The sequence below is a fragment of the Glandiceps talaboti genome, chromosome 20, assembly GCF_964340395.1.
Source record: "Glandiceps talaboti chromosome 20, keGlaTala1.1, whole genome shotgun sequence".
Classification (NCBI taxonomy): Eukaryota; Metazoa; Hemichordata; class Enteropneusta; family Spengelidae; genus Glandiceps; species Glandiceps talaboti.
The window spans coordinates 10,923,619-10,950,022 of NC_135568.1; the positions used below are offsets into that span (position 1 = coordinate 10,923,619).

Sequence of the window (26,404 nt, forward strand, 5' to 3'; positions counted from 1 at the left end):
TTATTTCTACTTTTAAAGTTGTATTGATTACTGCTATCAACTTAAAGGAAAAGTCCAGGCAGACTTTTTTCTGCATTTAGTACACTTGTATTGGTTACTGCTATCATTTTAAATATGATTTTTTTGTGATAAAATAACTTTCCAGTAACTTACTCAACTTTCCAATGTTGTAAAGAAGCCCTACTGCACTTTAGCCATTTTTTGAATTTTCTGCAAGGGTTTATGGAAAAACCTGTAGTTGTGACATCACAAGTATCCATAATAAAACTCTTTTTGTTGACAAAGAGATCAATGTATTCATTAATTTTATGCCAAAATTTTGAAATCACTTCATAGACATGAATGAATTCTGTGATTTTTGACTAAAATTAAGTTCAAATGTACCAAAAATTTATGGAAAAGTGAAAATTTTGAGCAATCAGTTTTTGAGGGAAAAAGTTTTTTAAAAATTAACGTTCCAACTTATCTATTCTAGTTTTCCTGTGGAATGACAGTATTATTTATACACTAGAAACTATGACTGAAGTTGTCTGGTTTGTACACTTAATTACAATGTATTAATCTTATTAGTATTTATACTTGTAGGCATGAAAATTTTATGTTATAAGAAAAAAAATTGCAAGGTTAGAAAAATACAGACTTTGATTTAGACATACAAATAACTATCTTCTTTTCTATGCTAAATGTAGACTGTCGACAGTCGCTCACGCCTTTTTTTCCTACGTTTTATCTAAACTCCGATCCGGCGCAACACTAGTATAATCGCAAACTGATATTGAGGGCCGAAGGCCTGAATGGTCGCCTTCGGCCCTCGATATCAGTTTGCTATTAGACTAGTGTTGCGCCGGATCGGAGTTTAGATAAAACGGAGGAAAAAAAGGCGCGAGCGACTGTCGACAGTCTATGCTAAATGTAACTTTGAACAGAAAAAATCATTCAAAAAGGCAGGTTTTAGTGCAAAGCTTACTTCCAGCTGTTGGAGATCTGGTAGACTTCATTGTAAGTATACATGTACACTTCACAGGATTTGTAGTTAAATCTTATTTTTATACTCCATTTTCTAGAATTACTCCATGACTGCAACAATCATCAGCCATTTTTTTTATTTCAAAACTAGCATGCTAACCTCAAAAAGCCTAGAGGGAACACTACATGAAATTGATTGTATATACAGTGATTCTAGTAAGATATTAGTGTAATTATTGATTATCGCACAATCTACATACAACATTATTATGATAAAAATCAACAAGCCTGTAAGAACACTGGAGCCAAAATGCTGCTATGAGCCCAAATCCACATACTTGAACTCATTTTGAAATGTACATTATGAAATACTTGACAACAAATCCTGTGAAATGTACACACATTTACTTTGAAATCTACCAGATCTCCAATAGCTTAGTTTTGAAAAGCAGGGTAAGGTTTATAACTTTGAAATGTGCTCTAGCTATTTCCATCAAGTTATGTGAGAACTTTATAAACACATGATCATGAAATCTAAGCAGATCTCTAACAGTATTATGGTATTAATAATAGTTTTCCGGGAGCTTGGTGGACAGCTTCTCTTTGTAAATATGTCTTGATATAGAACATGGCCCCAGACTAAGTTTTCTAGAGCAAGGTATAAAATTAAGATTGAACTTTGAAACGTATATGTGCACCATGTTTTTTAAACAAACCCTGTGAAATGTACATGTTTTAATATAAAATCTACCAGATCTCCAAAAGTTCACTTTTCCATAGTAAGTTAACTGTGAAATGTACTATATTCAATGTACAGATATACACATACTTTCAATCTATTATCGCCAACAGCTTTGCACAGACAGATTGAACAATGAACTATGCCCTGTTTCCTTCAATCCTCCAGATGAAAACACATTTACTCTGAAATCTACCAAATTTGTAGTAGCTTAGCTTTGCACAAGCACTACAAATGTACACATACTTTAAATGTACCCTATCTCCAGCAGCTTTGCACAGACACTGGTTTAACCATGAAATGTACACTATTTCCTTCAAATCCTTCAGATGAAAACACATTTACTCTGAAATCTACCAAATTTGTAGCAGCTTAGCTTTGCACAGTTTAACCATGAAATGTACACTATTTCCTTCCTTCAAATCCTTCAGCTGAAAACACATTTACTCTGAAATCTACCAAATTTGTAGCAGCTTTGCTTTGCACAGTTTAACCATGAAATGTACACTATTTCTTTCAAATCCTACAGATGTACACACATTTACTCTGAAATCTACCAAATTTGTAGCAGCTTAGCTTTGCACAGTTTAACCATGAAATGTACACTATTTCCTTCCTTCAAATCCTTCAGATGAAAACACATTTACTCTGAAATCTACCAAATTTGTAGCAGCTTAGCTTTGCACAGTTTAACCATGAAATGTACACTATTTCTTTCAAATCCTCCAGATGTACACACATTTACATTGAAATCTACCAAATCTCCAACAGCTTTCCACAGACAGATTTAAATATGTAATATACACGGTTTCCTTCAAATCCTGTAAATGTATACATATTTACTCTGATATCGACCAAATCTCCAACAGCTTTGCTCTTAAACTTAACTGAAATCTTCCAGATCACAACTACTTAGTTTTCCATATATGGTTTAGCTATCAAATGTACACTGATTGTTACAAGTCATGTGACAAGTAACACATTTTAAACTTCACTAAAATCTACCAGATCCCAAACAAATTAGTTTTCCATAGTAAGTCTAAGGTTTAAACTACAAAATATATATTATACAGTATTATTAAAGTCATGTGAAATTTACATACTTCACTGAAATCTACCAGATCCCAAACAACTTAGTTTTCCATATTAAAGCTCAGGTTTTCATTACAAAATATATATTATACAGTATTATTAAAGTCATGTGAAATTTACATACTTCACTGAAATCTACCAGATCCCAAACAACTTAGTTTTCCATATTAAAGCTCAGGTTTTCATTACAAAATATAAAGTATTTCTTTATGTATCTATTTATTTTGCAACAAGTTGGATTTGTGTCTTATAAGCCCAAGGGGCTGGATGTGGCAAGTTTTAATAACAATAGTACCAGATCATATAAAAAAATGTATACTTTAAGTCCACATAGGACACGTTAATAAATAAAATACAACAACAACAACAACAACAACAACATTAAAGTCATACAACTGAGTTTTGCATAGTAAGCTAAGGTTTTCACTACAAAATGTATACTATATAAAGTCATGTGAAATGTACACGTTTTCATGAAATCTACTAGATCTTTATTAACTTTCCAATAAGTAAAAGTTTATATGAAATGTACACGATTTGTTACAAGTCATGTGAAATATAACACACAGTTTAATGAAATCTTACAGATATCCAACAGCTTAGTTTTGAAAACCAGGTTAAGGTTAACCAGAGTTCTTGGTGTCATGTGTTTACTACTAACACTTCAAAACAAAATACCCAAATAAAGCTAACTACACAGATACTGTTACAGTTAATTTATTAGTACCCTAGTTTATGTTCATTCAATTTCTATGTCTCAAAATTCATAAGACAGATATTTATAGTTCCTTTATTGCATATCATAAAATATGTTTCATAAAATATGCCATGGTCTAGAAATTGCTTCAAACTCAAACATTGTATAATTTAATGTGCAGAAATCTAAAAAAAACAAAAAAAAACAAAAAAACTTTTAAATTAAGAATCTGTCAAATAATAGCATTAACAAATTTGGGATTGCTTCCAAGAAATGTTTTGACTCCGTGAATAGAAATCTCATTTTACTAAGTATTTTTGACAACGTTTATGATGAATTATAAACACCTACAATGTACTCACAAATATGGTCTTGGCTACTTTACAAATTACAACATCAAAATAGTTTAATCAGAGTTTAAAGGTAGCCATATGGATAACAGTTGGGTATTTAATTTGGATTTTTAGTTGATAAAGTAACTCTACTATGTGTTTCTACTTGGAAAATGTGATACAACATTTACAAATCTGTGTTTGTAACTTCAAATTTCAAACATTTTAAAAGTGGAAAAAAAGTTTGTTATTGTACATACAAAAGTTTGTTAGTGTATGTACGAAAGTTTGTTATTGTACATACAATAACAAACTTTTTACACATTTTTCAATTTATTGATATTTATTCAGTGACAAACATTTAATTAGTACATGTTGTTTCACATTGTTTTTGTATGTAGAAAAACATATACTTATCCATGTGGTCACTTTGTGATAAGTTGATAAAAATTTACTACTAAAGTTCTAATGTGAGATATGGTGCTGGGTTTTTGGTAGTATTTTAATGTGTTTACCATCATGGTTTTACATTACATCGATCATAGTGGTGTGACTGGTACAGTTTTCATCATGTTTTACATCATACATAAATGTTTGATGTCGCACTTGTGATCGTTCATTATTTAGGGGGGGACTATCTGAGGTCTAGTCTATTTACTAATAAATTCATTTTTAAAATATCAAAATTTATCAAAAGGTGTATGAAAATCACTAAACAGTGACTGGAAAGTATGAATTTCTTGAAAGTTGGAGCAGGAAAGTATGTCATGTATTTGAGACTTTAAAGTTACAGTGGCAGGGAAAAAAATAAAACTTCTGTGTCTGCAGCAGTACGATTGTGGTCAATTACAATCCTCAAATTGTTCCAATTTGTTGATATAACATTAATGATTGTGATAATAAGAATGCAGTAATTGATATCCAGCAAAGAAGGCCATTCTCATGTGACCAAAAACTTTTCTCTCAAATTACACGCTCTACTTTAAGTCCCTCAAGTATGTCAACCAATAATACACTCACAACTGATACAAAAACTGCACTGATTAAATTTAGAACAAAAAACTTGCACCCTATGGTTCATTCAAGGTCACTTTCAGGTCCCATGCCCTCATTGGCTAATAGTGTATCACTTTGTCCGTAACTGTAATCTGATTGGTCTTCCATGAATAGCTCATCTGCATACTGAACTCCCCTACTTTTACAATCAATCATATCACTCTTAATGGAACTGTTCTGGTGTGTGTAGGTTTCTTCAGAAGGTCTTAAATTTTGGATGGTTTGACTTTTATAATCTACAGAATGGGAGCGGTAGGTTAATATTTCATTTTCTATCATTCCCTCCCCTCCTCCACAAAATTCCAAATGTAATATACTCCTCATAGCATGTCATTTGATACACAACAGCTCTCTTTATGTGAATGACAGAGTAAACATTGGAGACAGAATTAGTGGCACTTCAGTCTGGGCTTTATGAGTAACAGATCACCCAGGCACTAAGGCCACATGGTCATGATCAGCCCAATGGATTTCGACACACATATCTAATCTATTGATATCACTGTGACTGGAGCCACAGTCTGAAAATAACCACAGCTTTCCCTTGTAATCTCGTCCTTGGATTTGAAGTTCAAAGTGATTCCAATTTCTATTTACAAGCACCGCTGATATTAAGATCATGGCATCGTTATTTGCTTGTTACAAGGTACGTAGGGATATTTCTCAGTATACTACTGCAGCCGTAAACAGACTCCATATATGACATGCTTTGGTATGTTGGATTTCAAGGGGATGACACAGCTGTTATGCATTGTGTTCAAATTGATAGAAATCTCACAGTCTTTGAGTTCCGACTGGCTTAGTATAGCTATGTCTCACCCGGGGATGTTATGCATGTCTCTGTAGAGGCGAACTTTATGAGATCTCCTTCATAAGGGCATGCGAAACACAGTAAGTGGCTCCAAAGGTATCTATTCCAATAACAATATTTTGGGATGTGGATTAAGACAATCAAATACTCATCAATGTTATTCCAAACACATGGAAGATGAACAAGCTATAAATATACGAATTGTTCACATATATATATACTCTCAGTCTCACTATTATATATATATATATAAAAGGAACATTCATGTAGACTACAAGGAATTTTATGCAGGAGGTCAAAAGTTAAACAGTTTCATCCTAGTATACTGATAGACTCAGACAACTGATATCCTGCTATTCCCCCATCAAATTCTTATTATGTAATACAGCTGACCTTACAAGAACCATGCAGAGCTGTAACTTCTTTGTACTTTAAGTTTAAGTCAACATTTCGTTTATGTATCATAATCCCCACCCTCCTCCTCCAGTCCTCCTCTTTCTACTTCTTCGCATCATCACTATTGTTGTCATTATCATCCCCAGAACAAGTGTAAGGTGTGAGCATATGGTAAGTGTATTAAAGATGTGAGTATATGGTAGCAATCATAAGTGTAAGGTGTGAGCATATGGTAGCAATCATAAGTGTAAGGTGTGAGCATATGGTAGTGATCATAATTTTCATTTTCTTTACTCCGCTTCTACTTCCCCCTTCGTCTTCTTCACATCATCATTTTTTGTGATCAGAACAAGTATTTCATACTCAAGAGTCAATTTTTCCTCAAAGTTGTATATCCTGCCCAGACTGGTGGTATGATATCTACTGGAGAAGTTTTAGTACCACTTTCTATTGCCACAGTGATCACCATTATCACCATTAAAAATGTTATCACCATCACCATCACCACCACCACCATCATTATCATCATCATCACCATTATCATTATCATCATCTTCATCATCATCACCACCCCGACTAATACCACCACCACCACCACCACCACCATCATCATCACCACCACCATCATCACCACCACCACCACCACCACCATCACATATCATCATCATCATCATCATCATCACCACCACCACCATTACCACCACAATTATCATCATCATCATCATCACCGTCATAACAACACTCATTCATGAGAAATCTTTTTCCTTGAGATTTCTATCCTGCCCAGATGGTTATAAACACCACATGAAAACTAAACAAGTCATATGTTTGGCCTTGTAGTCACCATGCTATCCTTCCTTTCACTTTCAAGATATGATAGTACATTATATTATCATTTAGCCTTGCAATCCACTGTGATATCTGAATGTAACTATTACTAGTATGTTGTTACTAATGTTAGTCCATTTGGAAGAATTCTTTAAAGGCCAAGGTTTCAATCCAAGGTTCTCACAATAGTGTTATCTTATCAGTTTCACCATAAGGACTACAGTGGATCATACTTTTATTCTGGACCCACTTTCTCTACAGCTCTGTGAGACAATGTTTTCCCTAAATTTGACTAATTTAAACTGGGTCGTTATAAAAAGAACCACTTTGAGTTCTACTGCTTCTGGGTCAGGCAATTTGTTCAGTAACAATTAAGTACATCGATAGCTACACTATTTTATCAACAATGAGTACACATGTGTAAACAAATACCAGCAACCATGAACCTATATACATCATGGAAGATGATTTAACATCATATCTGATGGATATAATCTGTACTTTATGTCATTCTGTATCCATATATCTTGAGAAAAGCAGTATTCTTTTCAACAGAATCATTGCTAAAAACGTGAAAACGCATTAAAATGATTAGCGTTTCTATTTGACAGGCTAAATCTAAGAGTATTAAGTGAACGTCACATAATTTACATTAGAGAATTTCAAATAAGTCTCAGATTATTACTTCTGAATCTCCCTAAACTGTTCTTTTATAAATTTGGTCTGGTATCTGAGGTCAAAGGTCAAAAGTTGGGAGGTAAAAACATGTTATCTATTATTAGATGGTCTGGGGAATCTCAACTCTAAAGAAATCATATTTACGTGACTGTATATAATTCAAGTCATGGAAGTATCCACTTAATATCACGGTTCATGTTTAACTTTTCAATAGAAATAAATCTCTTTATCCAGAAAGACATCAGTTAACAGACTACTGTTATTACATGACACATAAATATGACAGTCAGGTTTGAAACTAGAAACCTATTCTTGTTTGATTTTCTAGCTGTTTTAGTCATTATATTGTCAGATGATACTTACCTGATACATAATCACGGACAAGTTTCATTTCCAAATACATTTTGTAATACAATATAGTAACTGTAGTTGTTGGCACTTGAATCATTTCCATAAATATATTTAGACAATGGCCCTTTAAAAAGACACACAGGCAGACTTCTTTCGGCATGTGTTATCTTTCCTGTAGTGTGTGAATCACTGCAAGAGTCAAGGGCAACTCTTTTGGTACCATGTCAGAGGTCTATAACTCATGTACAGTGTGGGGTCCCCATGATTTATCTAATGAGAAAAGTAATGATCTAAGTTTTCTTATTGTGCTTCACCTCAGTGCTCAAAATTCTCAATATTACTACCATTGGCATGGACCTATAACAACACAATGACATCTTTATACAGGAAGCATATAGTCCATATTACTCCTGTGCAAGAAAGAAAGTTTATTAAAGGGCTAATTTTTAATCCAGGGTCAGTATCTCGATACTTCCAAGATGTATCATGCCAACATTTTCATGAATACAGTCACCAAAACGCAACTACAGTATTTTCAAAACTACAGTAAAGTTACAGATTTCTTTCCTGTATATTCATAATACCATAATCCAATATTAAGAGATAATAAATCTGTAATATTCTCTAAAATGACAGTTTCATAGGTGCTCTATGAGCTCTGTGAGTGTGATACATAGTCAAAGTCAACTAGCATAATGAGCATCAGCTTAATTCAGCCCCAATTTATCAGCAGAGTAGACCTTTACAGTTGCATTATGTATAATGTATAATGTAAAATTGCATTTACTTTATATGCAAATATGTTATTGGTATATTTAAATTAATGCAAAAAACACTTACAAATTTATGTTAATATTCAGGCACCTTAAAGCTGCACTAGCTGTAACTGAGATATTATTTATCGATCAGTCAACCAACAAAATGTGTTCACTGAAAATTTAAAATATCCATAATTAGACATTTTACATGTCAATTATTGGTTTGTTTTATCTATATAATAAGTATTATAGTAAGATTTTGAAATCTTGATCCATTGGGGTGCTGATTTTTGAGTACAGACCCAAAAATAAATTTGATTGGATATATCGCACCATACGTGTACTGCTACTTTTACATGTTTACCTTACAAGTGATTCAATACTGTTCAAGGTGTACAATATTATGAATAATTCTTTATGTTCCATAAAATAGTTTTTTTTTTTTTTAAATGTTCCAGTTGCAGCTAGTGCAGCTTTAACAGTAATTCATATCAAGCAAACAACAACAATAAATTTAAGTGTCATTTGGGATGAGGAATTCACAACATGAAATCCGAGCATCTTCAAATTCTTGTGGTATTTCTTATACTTGGGCAAGATCAACTAGTGGCTGAAAACTAAGTTTCTTTTGTTTTTATACAACCAGTCTTGAGGTGCAAATGATTCGAAATACTTTATAAGGTTCACTCTGATTGGTCAGAAAACTAAAGAAAAAATATATCTATTGCCTGTAATGTTAACAGCATGATAAGAAATTGTGGGTAATATTTAATTGCCCACTATAAAACCCTTCCTTTCTCAGCTGATGGGACATTTTTTTTGAAACTGTTATTTAGTGTTATTTAAATCAAAGAGTGTGTCAGAGATCAGGAATGTGATGAGAGGAAAACCTGGAAAGATTCCAGTGGTATTTCAACTGGAGTTATTAGACTTGGCCTGCAGGCACATGCTTTAGACATTGGATAAGCTAATATTGATAATAAGTGTACAATTTATTCAGTAAACAAGGTCGTGGGCTGATGTGACTTTACTGAGGCAATGAGTTACTGCTCTTTTACAGAAAACCTCTTAAGATAAAATGTTGACGATTCAACAAAGTTATAAATAGCTGACATTTCGGGAGTAATCAACGTCTTCTAAGAGCTATAAATTATGACAGTAATGAAAGTGGAGGCAGATGCAGTCAACGAAGCTGTTCTTGCAAAAAGCTGTTCTTACTTATGCAATTTTTTAGTGGGCGAGCAATATTTTTCAATCAGTAGTGGGAGGGGAACATACAAGAATGAATTGTGGACGGGGAAGACTGATTTTGATACAGTAGGAAGGGAAAATATGGAATTGTGAGAGGAGGGGAGGGGTGCACATTGTGTACGTGAAAATGAATTGCTGTTGTAGTGGATGGCACAAAGGTTTTCCTGGTGGGGAGTGGGTAAATTATGCACAATATTGGATGGGCTGTGGGCAGACAGGTTCACTTGGGGGGGGATACAATATACCACCAGTGATTTACACCTACATACTAATTAGATTTAGCATAGCTTTATATTTAATGACTGCATATTTAATGGTCAAGCCATTTATGTTCATTTTCAAATCTGATTTACTGCAAATATAAGAATTAGTGGCATACTTTGGGTGAATTATGGAAATGCAGTGTATGACCTTTGACCTCTTTCAATTTGTTGACAAAATACAGAGTAATAATAGCTTCCATAAAATCTCCAATAAGAATCATATTACATGCATAACATAAATAAAGAAGTCATTTCAACAAAACCGTATAGTTTAGTGAGGAAGTGTTCAGTGTTAATGTCACTACTGGTGTCCATTGATATAGTCGTATGAAAGTTTGTATATAATTTATTCATCATATGGCCAATAACAAGTAATTTCTTGTTTTTCATCTTAAACTAAAGTTTTGAGTGGTTTTGTATAGATCTATAGATACATTTTTGAAAGCTATAATTCATGTCATATGGCCAATGATAATTAATTTCTTGTTTCCCATGTTAACCTTAAGTTTTCAGTGTTAGTTAATGAGTTGGAACAGATCAATAGATACAATGCTGAAAGCTTGTGTATAGTTTATTCATGAAATGGCCAACAATAATTAATTTTTTGTTTCTCATCTTAATAACCAAATGTTTTTAATAAGTGTTAATTTCAGGACTGGTGTCAATTGATATACGTACAAAAAGCTTGTATATAATTTATTTGTGATATGTCCAATGGTAAATATATCGTAAGTTTGACATATAGCATAAAATGGCTATAAATGATATCAACATTGAACATAAAGGGCTCTGTAATGGCATCAACGTCATTTCATAGTAGATCATACTGTCCATATGTACATTTTACAATGAGCAGTGTTTTGTGAAAGGCCAAGGTTCTTGCAGTGTTAAACTTTAAACATTTCATAATTAGTGATTTGAATTGCAAATAAAAAACAGTAATAAGAGCAAACACTAGAGAGCCGTCATTATTACCCAGCATGCACTAGTCCCAGTGACCCGAAATGACCTGACTGGGATGAGTTAAGGACACACTATCAATTAACACTCTGTACAACAGCTGTTATTAGAACTACTCCCAACTGTCTGACTACATTTCCTGCCTCTATCAATTGTTTGTTTTTCTTCAACCTTATAATGATTGACTTGTACAGCTATAGCTGAGGCCAATCAACCCCAAACACCCCAGGTGGTCGCCTTGTAATATGGTAATTAGGCAGACCCAAAGTACTCTTGAGATGGGGAATAGATTTGTTATTTTTGTGTCATACTAACTAACTGACATGTGCAGGTGGGAAGGGTGCAGATAATGCACAGGTCAGTCATCTCCAAACACCCCAGGTGGTCATCCTGTAATATGGTAATCATAAAGATTTAGCAGACTCAAAATACTTTTGAGATGGGGATTAAATTTGTTATATTTTCATTATATTGATTGACTTGTGCAGGGGAGAGAGGGGGTAGGGGAAGATATTACACAGGTCAATCAACGCAAATATTCAGACATCCCAGGTGGTCGTTTTATAATATGGTAATCAAAACATTCACAAATTCCTCTGAAATGAGGAAATATTGATTTTATTCCATTACAATCACTGACTTAGAAAGTTGTATATAATTAATAATACATGTATATGTAATATAAAGCTAACACTAATACCCCAGATGGTAATATAAAACCAACCAAAAGATATTTCAGTAACCACTACGTTCTAAAATGTGCAATTTCAACTGTAAATGGAAAACAAAAAAATTCAGTAATTCCAAATTTTAAAATATTTTAAGTACGTTATTAATAAATTAATGTATTAACAGAGTTGTCAATATATATATAGTCAGATCTGTCTTTCAATGTCTAATTTTAAAATAAAACTTCAAACTACATTACAGTGCATATCATGGAGTACATTGAACTGTTGGACTGAATCTGGTGATTTAACAAGCCGCCCCCCCCCCCCCTTTCCCCCTCCAAAAAAATAAAGTCTTGGGATAATAGTTAACACTAGTATGTCTTCTATGATTCGTTTCACCACATCTTAAGTCAGGAACCAAGCTGCGAACCAAGTTAATACATTTGTAATTAAATTGTACAACTCCCCCCTCTCTCCTTCCACTTGAATGAAAAATAAGGAATATGTGAAATGCAAAATAAATGGTATAAAAGCAAACAATTGCCGCTGTTGCACTCTATTGATCAAAATTTTGAATTTTTCACTTAAAAAAGTAATTATATGTCCATACCATGTCCTTACATATTACAAGTTGTATTGAAAATCTATAACGTGATTGTTAGACCACATTTTGCATTCAAGTATATATTCAATTGTACAATTGTAGCTGCCATTCCGATTTCAATGACTATTTCATGTACCGTACAGACTCCTTACCAGTAATAGTTGTCCTGACGTAAGTTGCAGCATGACTCCATGGATATGTTTGTTTATATTGTAAAATCTAAAATTAGTACGGTTTCTGGCTTCATGATGAGTGACAGAATCACAGGATATGATACCATTATTAAGGTCACTTACCTCACTCTATAATAATATTCTGACGTGAAAACACTGACAAACTGTTTTGTCGTCAAATTTGAATGTATTTGTTGTCAAATTATGATTTGAACAGCAGCTTGTGTTTGATATATTCATTGTGAATTCACACTGAAAGGTAAGGCTAGAATTTAATACTGTTGGTTTTTAGCTGCTGTTTGCTATCGTGACTTGAGTATTGAACAAACATGATAAATGTGAAGTGTAGCTTGCCTCAAAGTGACTGTCCTATAGTATTACTACTACAGACTGTACTCATATCATATTTTGTCTATTTTTGTAAAAATTGAAAAATTACCCTGCTTTAGCTTCTTTGATTGTTTTATTTATGACAACAATATATTTTTGGTTTCCTGAGTTGAGTATCAAACAAACGTGATAGTTGTGAAATAATGTAGTTTGTGCAAAAAAAAAGGGTTCTGTTACTACTGTGGATAGTACCGTTTGTATCACATTTTGTTTATTTTTGTACAAGTGGAAAAATTTCCATGTTCTAGCTTGTTTGAATGTTTACAACAACAGTAACAACAACAACAACAATTGTTGCTTTCCTTAATGAATAGCCGACGTATTGTATGATAGTTCTGAATTGTAACATATATGTGAACTGCAGTTTGTGAAAGATAACACTCCTAACCTACTGGCTTGAACAGTTTTCATACCAAGTAATGTCCATATCGCATGTTGTCTATTTTTGTGAAAGCAGAAAAAATAACCCTGCTCTAGCTTAACATATTCCACACAAAGATTTGTATTCGTTCTCCTCACACATAGCAAACATGTAAATGCAGTAAACACTGTAGTGCTGAACTGCTGTGAACTAACTGTTCTAAAACTACTTGCTGTTTTCATAGATATGGTCATATCCCATGTTGTCTTTTTTTTTTGGGAAATTTAGGTTGCTCTGAATATTTTCCATAAACAAGTTTTGTTTAATCATATTATCTAACATTGAATGAGTCTTTTCAGTGCAGATGTTTCTACATTATAACAGCTTGAGTCTTGTTTTTGATAGCTTCATATCTAACAATGAAGCCAGCTTTACTAGGAGCTCTGTTAAAGGTTTCTTTGTCAGTTAGAAAGAGTGTTTTGATGGATGGTATAAATACTATAAGTTACATAAAATACAAACTATGTATTATATAATTATATCATATGTGTGTGCATGCATGCATGCATACAAATGTATGTATGTATGTATGTATGTATGTATGTATGTATGTATGTATGTAAATATGCATGTATACATTTACGTGTGCTTGCATGTGTGCATGCATATGTGCATGCACACATACATATGCATGCTTTCTGTCTGTGTATGTATGTATGTATGTATGTATGTATGTATGTATGTATGTATGTATGTATGTATGTATGTATGTGTGTGTGTGTGTGAATGTGTGTATGTATGTATGTATGTATGTGTGTGTGTGTGTATGTATGTATGTATGTACACACACATGCATACACGTATGTACGTATGTATGTATGTACGTACGTACGTACGTACGTACGTACGTATACACAATTGTACGTACATATGCGAGCATGTATGCATGTTATCATGTAATGTGTGGTACTAATGTGATAGCGTCTGAGATTTCATGAATAACAGCATAGACAGTGAGTGAGTGACCTTTTAGTTCTGACCATAAGTGACTTTAATATTCAGTTTGAATTTTGACAAGCCGTAATGATGAAAATAGTATTATTACACATAGTATAAATAGTATTGTTATAGTATATATCATGTATTATGCCAAGTTGCATGTATTTGAACAGAAAATATGTGATTTATTAGTTTTCTGGTAGTAATTAAGACTCGTTCTACGTCACAGCAATGTACTTCCACACCATTGGTTCGTTGGTACTTGAAATATGAGTCGAAACATCTTTGACTCGTAATGACTTGTGTCATTTGTACTGTCCTCAGCTTTGATAACAGAGAAATATTTGGAAATAATATCAACATAGATTATTATATCACTCATACTTTCCTTAGCTGAACAAATAGAAATATTAGGGAATAATATCTACATAGAATATTATACCATGCATGGACCAATTTGAACAAAAAATATGGAATATATACTCTGGTCATTCTACGTTATGACAATGCACGTTTATGTCACTGGTTCTGCTATGTTCAAAATGAGTCAGAATTCAAAATTCAAAATTACCATTACTTTCCCTGATTTTTCTTTGATATTACTGGCACTGGTATAATTATGTTATTTTCCAATATTTTTCTTCATTCAGCTGGAAAATACTTGTGACCTAAAGGTTGTCACTACGAGTCGCTAGATGAGTAGTGACAAAGTCCCCTTAGGTCGGTCACTCGTATTTTCCTTGGCTGAACAAAGAAAAATATTGGAAAATAACATCTAATTGTATCACTCACACATACTTTGCTTGGCTGAATGAAGAAAAATATTATTGAATAATATCTACCGGTAATTAAACTGGATAGGGATAGAATAGAATACATGTATAATAAATATATTTCAATAGAAATTATAGAGTAAACTGATATTAAATAAATATTTGATATAAAATGAGCAATATGTATTTACTATTTATATATTATTCCTACCGGACATAATATAATATTCATCGAAAATTGTGTAACATTACATGTTGTCATGTTGAATGAAAAGTGTTTGGTGCAAACCGACACAGGAAGATCTTCTTTGTATCATTCCAGAACACTATAGTTCCTATATTGTATCGTTACCATTTACACCACGTTGGCATTCAGACCACCACAACACTATAGGATGGGTATTCATGAAGTTGCTACATCATATGGAGATGTATTACAAGTGAGATAGCTTGTGAGGTTGAACATATGATCACATCGTATTCGATTACTTTTATAATCAAAGGTCCATCTTGATGGCCTCATGCTTAGAATCTCTGTGATAATACCGAACACGATGTTCCATATGTTCGATGATTAAAAATTATGTTATCTTTATTTTGATATAGCAACTGCATGAGCACCTGTTACCCAGAGTTGATTTGAGATGGAACACCCCTCTACAGTATATGTAATCGTTTACTCCAAAGAATGTCCCACACACAATTTATATCAAGTTTTAGTATTTTGTCACATATCATGAATATAGCCTAACAATGTCATACTCTATAAACCCATAACACACATACATGTGACACTCCTCTCTATGTAATGGTTTGTCCCAAAGAATGACCCACACACAATTTATGTCAAGTTGAAGTATTTTGTCACATATCATGCATATAGGCTAACAATGTCATACTCTATAAACCCATAACATACATACATACATGTGACACTCCTCTCTATGTAATGGTTTGTCCCAAAGAATGACCCACACACAATTTATATCAAGTTGAAGTATTTTGTCACATATCTTGCATATAGGCTAACAATGTCATACTCTATAAACCCATAACACACATTCTTATCATATCAACTGATGTCCACTAAACTGTTTGTTGGTCATAAGGGATGAGATGACGGAAATTAAAGGATACACAGACTGTATATAGGTCAGCTGTTTATTTTAAAGGCCCATGTCAGATTGGGATACACAGACTATATAGGTTAGCTGTTTATTTTAAAGACCCTTGTCAGATTGGGATAAACAGATTGTGTATAGGTCAGCTGTTTATTTTAAAGGCCCATGTCAGATTGGGATAAACAGATTGTTTATAGGTCAGGTGTTTATTTTAAAGGCCCATGTAAGATTGGGATACACAGACCCTATATAGGTCAGCTGTTTATTTTAAAAGCCCATGTATATAGGTCAAAAAAAGTTTGTTGTTGTACATACAATAACAAACATTTTACACACTTTATCAGTGTTTTGCCATTTATTGAGTTAAAAACAAGGACTTGGCATATGTTGTTTGATGTTGATTTTTCAGGTAGGAAGCCATTATAAAATTATTCTATAAATTAAAAATCCAAAATAAATGCTCAATTCTCATCCATATGGCCACTTTAAAAGAAAAAATTTTGTTAAGTACTAAATTTTGACAGGAAGTGATAAGACACAGCTGTTTTGTCAGAAGAGTTCATGACCTTAATAGTAAACTTTCCCATTTAGAAGAATGGGAAGATGGAATAAATAGTGGGATTAGGGAATCCTTGAGTTTATCATGGACAATTTCTGACCTCCTTAACCTATGAAGTCTGTATGAATAGTTCATGAGAGATGAAATGAATGTTGATCAAATATATAAATTAACAAAATAACTGGACATGAAATAAACAGGGAATGAAATTACTAAGACAATGGAGAAAAAATTCAGGCATCATATATTGGTAGGCTTCATGTTATTATATTACTTCGACATGAATCAATCATTTTAGTAGCAGTGTATAAATGTGATGCCTCTTTCATAAGTGCAGTTTCATGTTCTCATCAGATACAACTACTTTGCTAAAGATAATTATTTGAAAAAATACTTCTGAACATTAGTATTTTTGAAACCATAACCTATATATAATTAGATGTTATTCCCCCAATATTTGTCTTTGTTCAGCCAAGGAAAATATGAGTGACATAAGGGGCCCTTGTCACTCTGAGTGGCTAGACGAGTAATGACAAAACCCTAACATAAAGAGTATTTTCCGGCTGAATGAAGAAAATAGTGGGGAATAATATAATTATACCATCATAGTAATATTTGTAAAACATCAGGAATGTAATGGCTGAGCGTTTTGACTCATATTTTGAACTCAGCAGAACCAATGACGTAGTCTACACATGTTGTTGTGACGTAGAATGACTAGAGTATATATTCCATATTTTTTTATGAATCTAGTTCGTGCATGGTATGATACGTGGTGAAGAAATGGCTTCAAAATTTAGTTTCAAAGCTGTCATATTTCTGTAAATTTTCACTAAAATATAAAGAAAAAGTTGCCTATAGTGTTGTACATAATCATTCTCGCAAACCAGAGCTGTTATTTCTTCTGCTACACTTGGGACGGCACGTTAAGAACGGTGGTTTGCGACGATGTACATAATGTTCCAGTTGACAGCAAGTTATAACTGTTTCAGTGATTCACCAAACAAAGATTTTATAAAAGATCTATCATCTATAGCTGAATGGGAAATGCCTGTGAAGCTACTAGATATCATTTTACAGGGTTAACCTATTTTCTCATCTGCTTCTGTTTTTATCGACAAAATGTTTTTGATTTTATTAAGTTGAAATGATCTCGTAAAGGAAGCTCATTTTACATTTGATGTAGTGGTGCTAGACTTTATTTATGTACAGCTGCAGTGCTGGGGTGCAGTGGCAAAATGGAATAAAACTGAATTAAGTTGTGCTTGTTTGCAGTGAGATTGCTGTAATAGAAACCTTCCTGTTCAGAGATCATCATAAGGGATATTGTATATATGTTGATAGCATAAATTATATTGTTGTCAAACTAAAGAATGAGGATATTGTTAGGATGTAGTGGTGCTCATGTTTATGTACACACATGGTGCTGGGGTGCACAAGAAATAAAACTGAAGTTGTCCTTGGTTGCAGTGATATTAATGAAACCATCCTGTTCAGAGGGATGTTGCAATGTTGTATGTTGATAGCATACTTGTTAAACTAGAGATAGAATTTTAGTATGTAGTGGTGCAAGATGACTGGATAGATAGATGTGATGTTGGTGTCCAGCGGCAAATTAGAATTAAACTGATGTCCTTGGTTGCAGTGAGATTAATGAAACCATCCTGTTCAGAGGGATGTTGCAATGTTGTATGTTGATAGCATACTTATGTTAAACTAGAGATAGAATTTTAGTATGTAGTGGTGCAAGATGACTGGATAGATAGATGTGATGTTGGTGTCCAGCGGCAAATTAGAATTAAACTGATGTCCTTGGTTGCAGTGAGATTAATGAAACCATCCTGTTCAGATCCTGATAGGGGATTTTGCTTTATGTATGTTGATAGCATAAATGTCTGTTCTTGTCAAACTAGAGATAGAATTTTTGGTTGTATGTAGTGATGCAAGATGGATATAGATGCGATGTTGGTGTCCAGTGGCAAAACGGACTAAAAGTGGAGTTGTCCTTGTCATGTTCAGATATAATTTGATTAAAATCTGATGTAGTAATACTTGATTTCTTTATTTACCTCCATTTTCTTCCTTTATTGTAGATTGTTTTTGATTTTGTTGTTCTAGGAGTGAGTACCTTCTTCTCACTCCCCTGAACATTAAAATTATAAACAAACAACACTAACAAAGGAAATAGACTGAAGTAAATTGGTTCAGATGGTGATAAGGGGTGTATCTTGATAGCGTGAATGCCTTTTCTGATCAAACTTAATTTTATTTTGAATTCTTTTTGAAAATAATATAAGCAAGAATGATGATGAATAATTTTTATCAGTAGTGACAAAATAAATACAGTTAGTGACTATAATTAAAACTGAATTGTTTAGGTCTGAAGGGATTTGGTTCCAATGTGTTTGAGTTGTAATTAATCTTCTCATTGAAAGGGAAGCCGCTCTGTGATGTCATGGCGAGTCTTATGAAAATAACATCACTTTCTATGCTGTAATTGGATAGCATCTGATCTGATACGAGGATATCTAATAAATTCATAACTTACTAAGCATTCTCATGTTCTGTCTGACCCAACAGTGAACACGTCAGTCTACCGGTCCCAGCCACACAAACTTTTACTCAAATTTTGCTACTTTTACCAAAATTTTGCTCAAAGATTGTTATTATTTTGGTCAACTTTGAGCCATTTTGTCTTACTGGAGCTTATGTCAAGAAACTCTTGAGCAATGAAGGAACCGTTTTCATGAAAAGTCACTTTAGATACCAGCTTGAGATTTGGCTTGTCAGTATTAATAGACTTCTGATATTTGACCAATTAGTGGAGCAGGAAACAGGTATGTTTTGATTTAACTGTGTACTTGTTCTTTATTAGGAACATACATATGGTCTAGGAGACAGAATGACGATGCTACCCTGTCCAACAATGACTTCTAAATTTGTCTCATTCTGTATATCGATCCCATAAATATACACAGAGAGGTTCTGTGAGGTAATTCTAATCAAAGCGTCTTACTGGACTTGTGTCTGATACACTGAGAGAAACACAGTTTTTAAAAGCCAGGGTTGCAATTCTAGATTCTCATATTAATGTATCTTTTCAGTGGACCCATAAGGATTACATAGGATTATTCTTTTGTTTGGGACCAACTTTTCCTACAGCTTTACCAGACAACTAGCAACTGTCTTTCATATCTAAAGTTTATTTCTAATCTGAACTTGGCCTTCAACAACATTGAGCTGTCATAATCTGCACTAGCCATCATATAGTCTAATCTGATCTAATCTAATCTAATCTAATATAATATAATCTAATCTAATCTAATGTAACTGTAGTCTAATCCAAACATTTACCGGTATAACGCACCAGACTCTATGACTACTTTTCAGCGGCACCAATTGAATGAGGGTCAATCCACACAAAATGCTAAATTTTTTAACATATGTGTCTTTAGTTTGTTCTTGAAAGTGTTCACATTTGATGATTGCTGTGTGGCCAATGGTAAAGAATTCTACAATTTAGATGCTGTTTGAAAATATACATGGCTACCATATGTCCTGAATATCATTGTTAATGTGACACACTAAAATATTGTGAAATGAAAATTGTATCATATCATATCATATCATATCATATCATATGTCACATCATATCATATATCATATATATATATATATATATATATATATATATATATATATATATATATATATATATATATATATATATATATATATATATATATATATATATATATATATATATATATATCATATCTCATATACCATATTATCATATATCATATACTATACATTTCATATCATATATCATATCATATCATATCATATCATATCATATCATATATCATAAGAAATCACCCTCCAAATAAACTGATTTATGCTTCAGATGTTCTTGAAATGATGTATTATTACAATATATTATAACCATACTCTGGTAACCACATAGTCTTTGCTGAATGACAGTTGTATCATTATAAAAATAACCCACCAAATCTAGGTTTTAGAAATTCTGAAAATGTTATAATGTCATAAGTAATCTACTATATCCATTGAATTAATTATCACTGTATGTCACTCTAAATGTTTTGGTGAAAAAACATTGTATCAAATGACATCATATAAAAATCACCCTGCAAATCTACTTTTGAGAAATTCTGGAAATGTTACTATTTTAATTCAAACATATGTATGAACATTGTATTAATATCTTACAGTGAAGGCATTTAGTTATAAGTACTGTGGGCACTCATGAAAACATGCCTGCATTCAATCTTTCTGATTTAAGCATTGATAAATAAAATGATTGATTGCCCTGTTAAAACTGAAGGTGTATGCTTTCAAAATAATACATAAATTGATTATCAACATCTGTTGCACTACTTGATAGAAATTAAAGTGAAAATACATCTACTTGAAATGTAGGTATTTGACACCAAATGGTGTAACTCCTACAACAAATATTTATTTTGATGTTGAAAAATTGAAATTTTATCTCTTAACTGTTGATAACACGATTCAGTGAATGCATATAACAACGTCCTCTGTTGAACTATTTTGAATATTTACAAATGAAAATTTCTACTCATAGAGTAAAAATAATTCTTCGGAAACAAATCAAAATTAAGTTATGTTGATGTCTGATCAGTATCGTTAGGGATGCACGACGATGGACTGTTGTAACGTTTCAACGAGACAAGAACAACAATTTGGGATTCGTTTCCAAGGAATTTTTTACACAGACACAGTGAGTAGAACCTAGAGCCTGTGACTTTGAGCCTATGAACATTTGAATTACGTGATCACTCATGAATTCATTCATAACTATGAATCTAGAGTCTATGAACATATATTCTCATATTTTGAATGTGGCTATTGTGAATTACAGATCTTGAAACAGCTTTATTTTAGGGCTTTCTTTTACAAATATATTTTAAAAAGACAGAACAAATTTCCAGCTAACATCAAGTTTTACTAAACTCAATTTTGAGCTGCGCTAGCTGAGTGCTGTGAATTATACACAGCAACTGGTATAATTTATGGTCTGCTTTCTTTCCAACTGTCACCTATGAGTATTTTAAACCACTCTACAACTAAAGGGAGCAAAGTTCATAATGCTTTTGGAAAGATCATGATAGTCCCAAGGACTTCTTGTAGAGATGTTTGGGATACAAAGTGACAGTTGGACAGGATACAGACAGTTACTGGGTTGGGTATCATAAGTTTTACACCACTGCTGAAAGAATATTTCTTGAAATTTCTAGAAATTAAATTTATGGGGGGAATGGCCAGCCATAACATGTTATAAAGCCTCTTAACTAACAAGTGAATTGACAGTGTGCTGCTGAGAAATATAACAAAATACTCCAGGAAAATGATACTACTTTGCCAAATAAAAACCTTCTGCAAAATGATAGAAAAACCAAGGAAACTCTTGGAAATTAGATGTATGAACCTGTCAAATTAGTTGTGAGTATATTTGCTTAAAGCATTTTGCATTGTTATGACATAAGACAACCAGGGTATAAATTCCATATTTTCTGTTTGAATACAACTTAGCTTTCACATGGCATGGTATAAATGCAGTCATTAGTACATGTACTAGCCCATATGTCAATATATTGATCAGCATGTTGTACTGCATGTATCGCCATTGAACAGATTTAGTAGTCATGGTCTCTAACTACACCAGGTATAAATGGTAACAATACTATATAGGAACTAGACTACAGATCTAGAGGCCTGGCAGTTTTATGATTATGAAGAAGCCTTGACCAGATTGATTCAGAAAGTGGACTAATGTTACAGTTTACTAATGGTTTGACAGGTTTTCACCTTTCAGTTTGTCATCATGATCAGGTTATTATGCTAGTACACATGTTAATATTGATCAACATGTATCTCTCACTAGGATATTGGCAATCAACATAGAAGGACTACCGGTATTAGTGCAAATGACAACAATTGTTGTATTTGGCCAAGTGTCATTGAGGCACATCAATCCTGAATATTAAAGGAAGTTGCACAGGTTTCTTTTGTCAGTTTGCCCAATCGTGATGCTTGCCCATGTTCAAATCAATCAATCAATCAATCAATCAATCAAAAGAATTTCTATGGCGCCAAAATCCAATACGACGTAACTTTCTATGGCGCTGAACAGGAACGATAGTAGATCATTCTAAAAAGTTAGAAAGCTCTTGCAAACAGATGTGACTTGATTTCCTGCTTGATTTTATTGACAGTGGAATTGTTATTCTGATCAGGATCATCAACCAAGACAGATCGAAAGGTCAATGCTAAACACTTTTGAACTGCTTGTGTGTTATAACCTTTGTAAATCAATGATAGTGTCATTATCATTTATCAAAAGAGGACATATTATTTTACTTTTGTTTCATATATGTGAGTTTCTTTAAAACTTACTTTCTTGAATAGAGTTGTTAACTGTTCATCATTGACTAACAAATTTATAGCAGTTTATACTCTGGTATTAAAACTTTGTTTATGAATAATAAAATGATGCATATTATAACACTATTGACGTCAGTTACTATGTGAACATATTGGAATCTGTACCAGTGACAGCTCATCACTTTGTCACTGTCATTAAACGAGAAGTTTTAGTTTTCAAACTTAAAACAATTTTATCTGAAAACAATTTAGTTGAATATCAAGTGTGTGCTGAATTTATGGTAAATAGAAACTATAAATTTGAATATCTTCAAGTTCTGTTTTTGTTATTGAATGTTTCCTATAAATTAGCAGCTACTATATTTTCACTGAGGCTAATATCTGTGTGTTTATGTGTGTGTATATGTCTGACTGTCCTGTGTCTGCCTTTCTGTCTTTGAATTTTGGTTTTCATCCCTCTTGATTCTTAGGTGCTGAGTCATATTTGAATATATTGAGATTCACAAAGTTAACTCTAATTTTCATATGAGCAAAATTGAACTCTAGCTACCCTATGGTCAAGGGCATCTCATCACATATGGAGTAGACATACTTAGTATTGAATCAACATGTCAATGCACTCCAGGAATGTAGCCTTATGCAGTTGGAAAGGAAATAGGAGGGGAGGGGGCCATTTATACACGCTTAAAAACAAAATATGTACCACTACGATTTTATGTGGTTAAATAACAAATAGAGAAAGTACAGTGCAAGAACAGATGTTTGGAAGGGGTACATGCAGTCTAGATCTGAATGCTTATTTGTTTTACATGAAGTTGGTGAAGAATTGGTCAAGAATCTGTTTTTCTCATTACGGAAATGTATTCCGTTTTCTAGATATACCATAACAATAATCCAACTGGACAGGATGCATCATTGGGGTTTGTACCATGATAACAATGTTTAACAAATGTTTAAGAAAAGAAACTCACAATAACCATCATAGACATTTTTTCTGTACATGTATATTGAAAAATTTCTAAACTCTGACAATGATCAGGTTTAATATCTAACTGACAGGATAGGATGACTCCAGTGTGTTTGGTCACATTGTCTAACAAATTTCACCCACCATTACCATGGTATCTGCCTTGGAAACAAAAATCTTAAACTTTTGCTAATACTTTTTTTTTCATTACAACTCAAAAAGCCATTCTGAATTAAACTCAAGTACAAAAAATCAGGACTCACCATTGAAAATGTTTCAAAATGGAGGTCAAAATAATACCGAAGTTAAATAACCCGTTTCAAAATTCAGTATGGAAAATTATTATGATGTATACATTTCTAAATTCTAATAATGTTGGATGTCAGTAATTTACTTCATGTTGTGTTTCAAATTGAGTTTCAAATTGAGTTTTAAGTAAAAATAGACCTATAGCTGATTTGAAGAAGCATCATGCATTATTCCATAAAATTCCATGTGTGTTGTACATGCATAGAACTGTGCATATGCTACCTCAGTGGGTTGGTCATCACCTGCTGACTGCACCCTGGATTAATGAGGGAAAGTCTTCTCTGGTGTTTAGTCTTTGTTCTCTAAACTCACTCAATTAAAGAGGTCAATATATCTTTTCATTGTTAAATGATGAAAATGTTATTTTTTTAAATTTAAATGTAATAAAGATACACTAAACCAAAGCGTAACAACTACGTGACATTGCCTCATGCAGTGCATCATGGCACCGTAAAATTGGCTAGTATTCAATTGTTGGTCTTGAAAACATACAGACAAAGAAAAGATGGTTCTTACTGAGTGACACCATTCATTTACCATTGTCTTGTTTGGTCAGTCTGTGAAAGAAATCCTTTACATCAAATTTGAAATATAAGTAAAATGAAAGTCAAGTCATTATGTACACACAGACTTACATTATGTATTGGTCTCCCAATTTTATTTACAAAAAAAGTGAAAGTCATTGAATTCAGGACATAGCACTACTTAATGTTGAAAGTTTTTGATAGATCAACTGTTTTGTCCAAGATTATTAAATTATCTTTTTTTCTATCTTTTTGCTTGTATTGACAGGGTCTGTCAAGCTTGCTATCTTCCCACAATGCAAGGCAAGGTGATGGTAATAATGGTCATGATGATGAAGCATTAATGATGAGATCTGCACAAAATGGCTCCAGTTCCAGTTCAGAAAGGTCACGTGGGAGACAGGACACACCTAAACGAAATAGTTATCATGGTGACACAAACAGAACAAGTCCTATAAGTCCAAGAGGTAGACTGGCATCATCGCCTCAACAGTCTCAAGGAAATGGTCTTGTTGTGCCCCTTGAAAGACAAGGGAGTGTGAGTAGTGAACAGGAATCTTATGCCACACCACCGTCAAGTTTATCTAACTCGCGTGAAACTAGCCCAACTGGAGTACATCATGGGAGAAACCATAGCACAAGTCCAAAACCAAGTCAGCGTGTTCATCCTATGCCAAGTAGACAGTATGGTAGATCTCCAAGAGAAGAGTCCCAAACTGCTAGTGATTCACAAGATGTAGCACTTGGGTCATCAGGATCCAGTAGCCCAAAGATGTGGCATGTCAATCCTCTACAACAGCAAACCAGAGCTCAAAACTCTCATGCTCCAAAAACAAAAGGAAAGACAAAGGCAAGATTAGGTAATGTGCCTCAACATGTGCAAAGAACTGGCCACTCGGCCAACAAACAAGGACAGCCTTTCTTCAAACAGACATCTCTGCCGCGGGATTTTGATCGCCAACATTCACATAAATCCCCTCCTGTAACTTATACGCCACCTCCTCAACTTAGACATCAGCATCAAACTCCTACCAGTCCATCACAAATGGCACAATCACAACAAGGTATGCTGCGTAGACATTATAGTTGTGATCATGCAGTAGGTCTTGCTCGCTCTCCAAGCCCACAACGGTCGGCCTTAACAAGACATAACAGTGAAGGCAACCACAGCAGTGCTTTCACTCCTCCGTCACCAAGACCAAACCTTCCAAAGCAGCTTAGTTTACAAGATGAATATGTCCATTATGAAAATGGAGAGAGGTTCAGATACCCAGAGTCCAAGAATAGAAATCAGGCACCCCCGCCACCACCACAAAGATCCAGTAGTCATGTATGGTCTCGTCAAG

The 26,404-nt window shown here is 33.4% G+C and overlaps 1 protein-coding gene across 1 annotated transcript in view; it reads left to right on the plus strand.

Moving 5' to 3' along the window:
• LOC144450546 (uncharacterized) overlaps positions 1-26,404 on the plus strand; it is a 42,086-nt gene that overhangs the window by 15,499 nt on the left and 183 nt on the right. The window contains exon 2 of the mRNA XM_078141191.1: positions 25,327-26,388. Coding sequence (XP_077997317.1) covers positions 25,402-26,388 — 987 coding nt within the window. The 5' untranslated portion in view covers positions 25,327-25,401. The remainder of the gene's footprint in view (positions 1-25,326; positions 26,389-26,404) is intronic.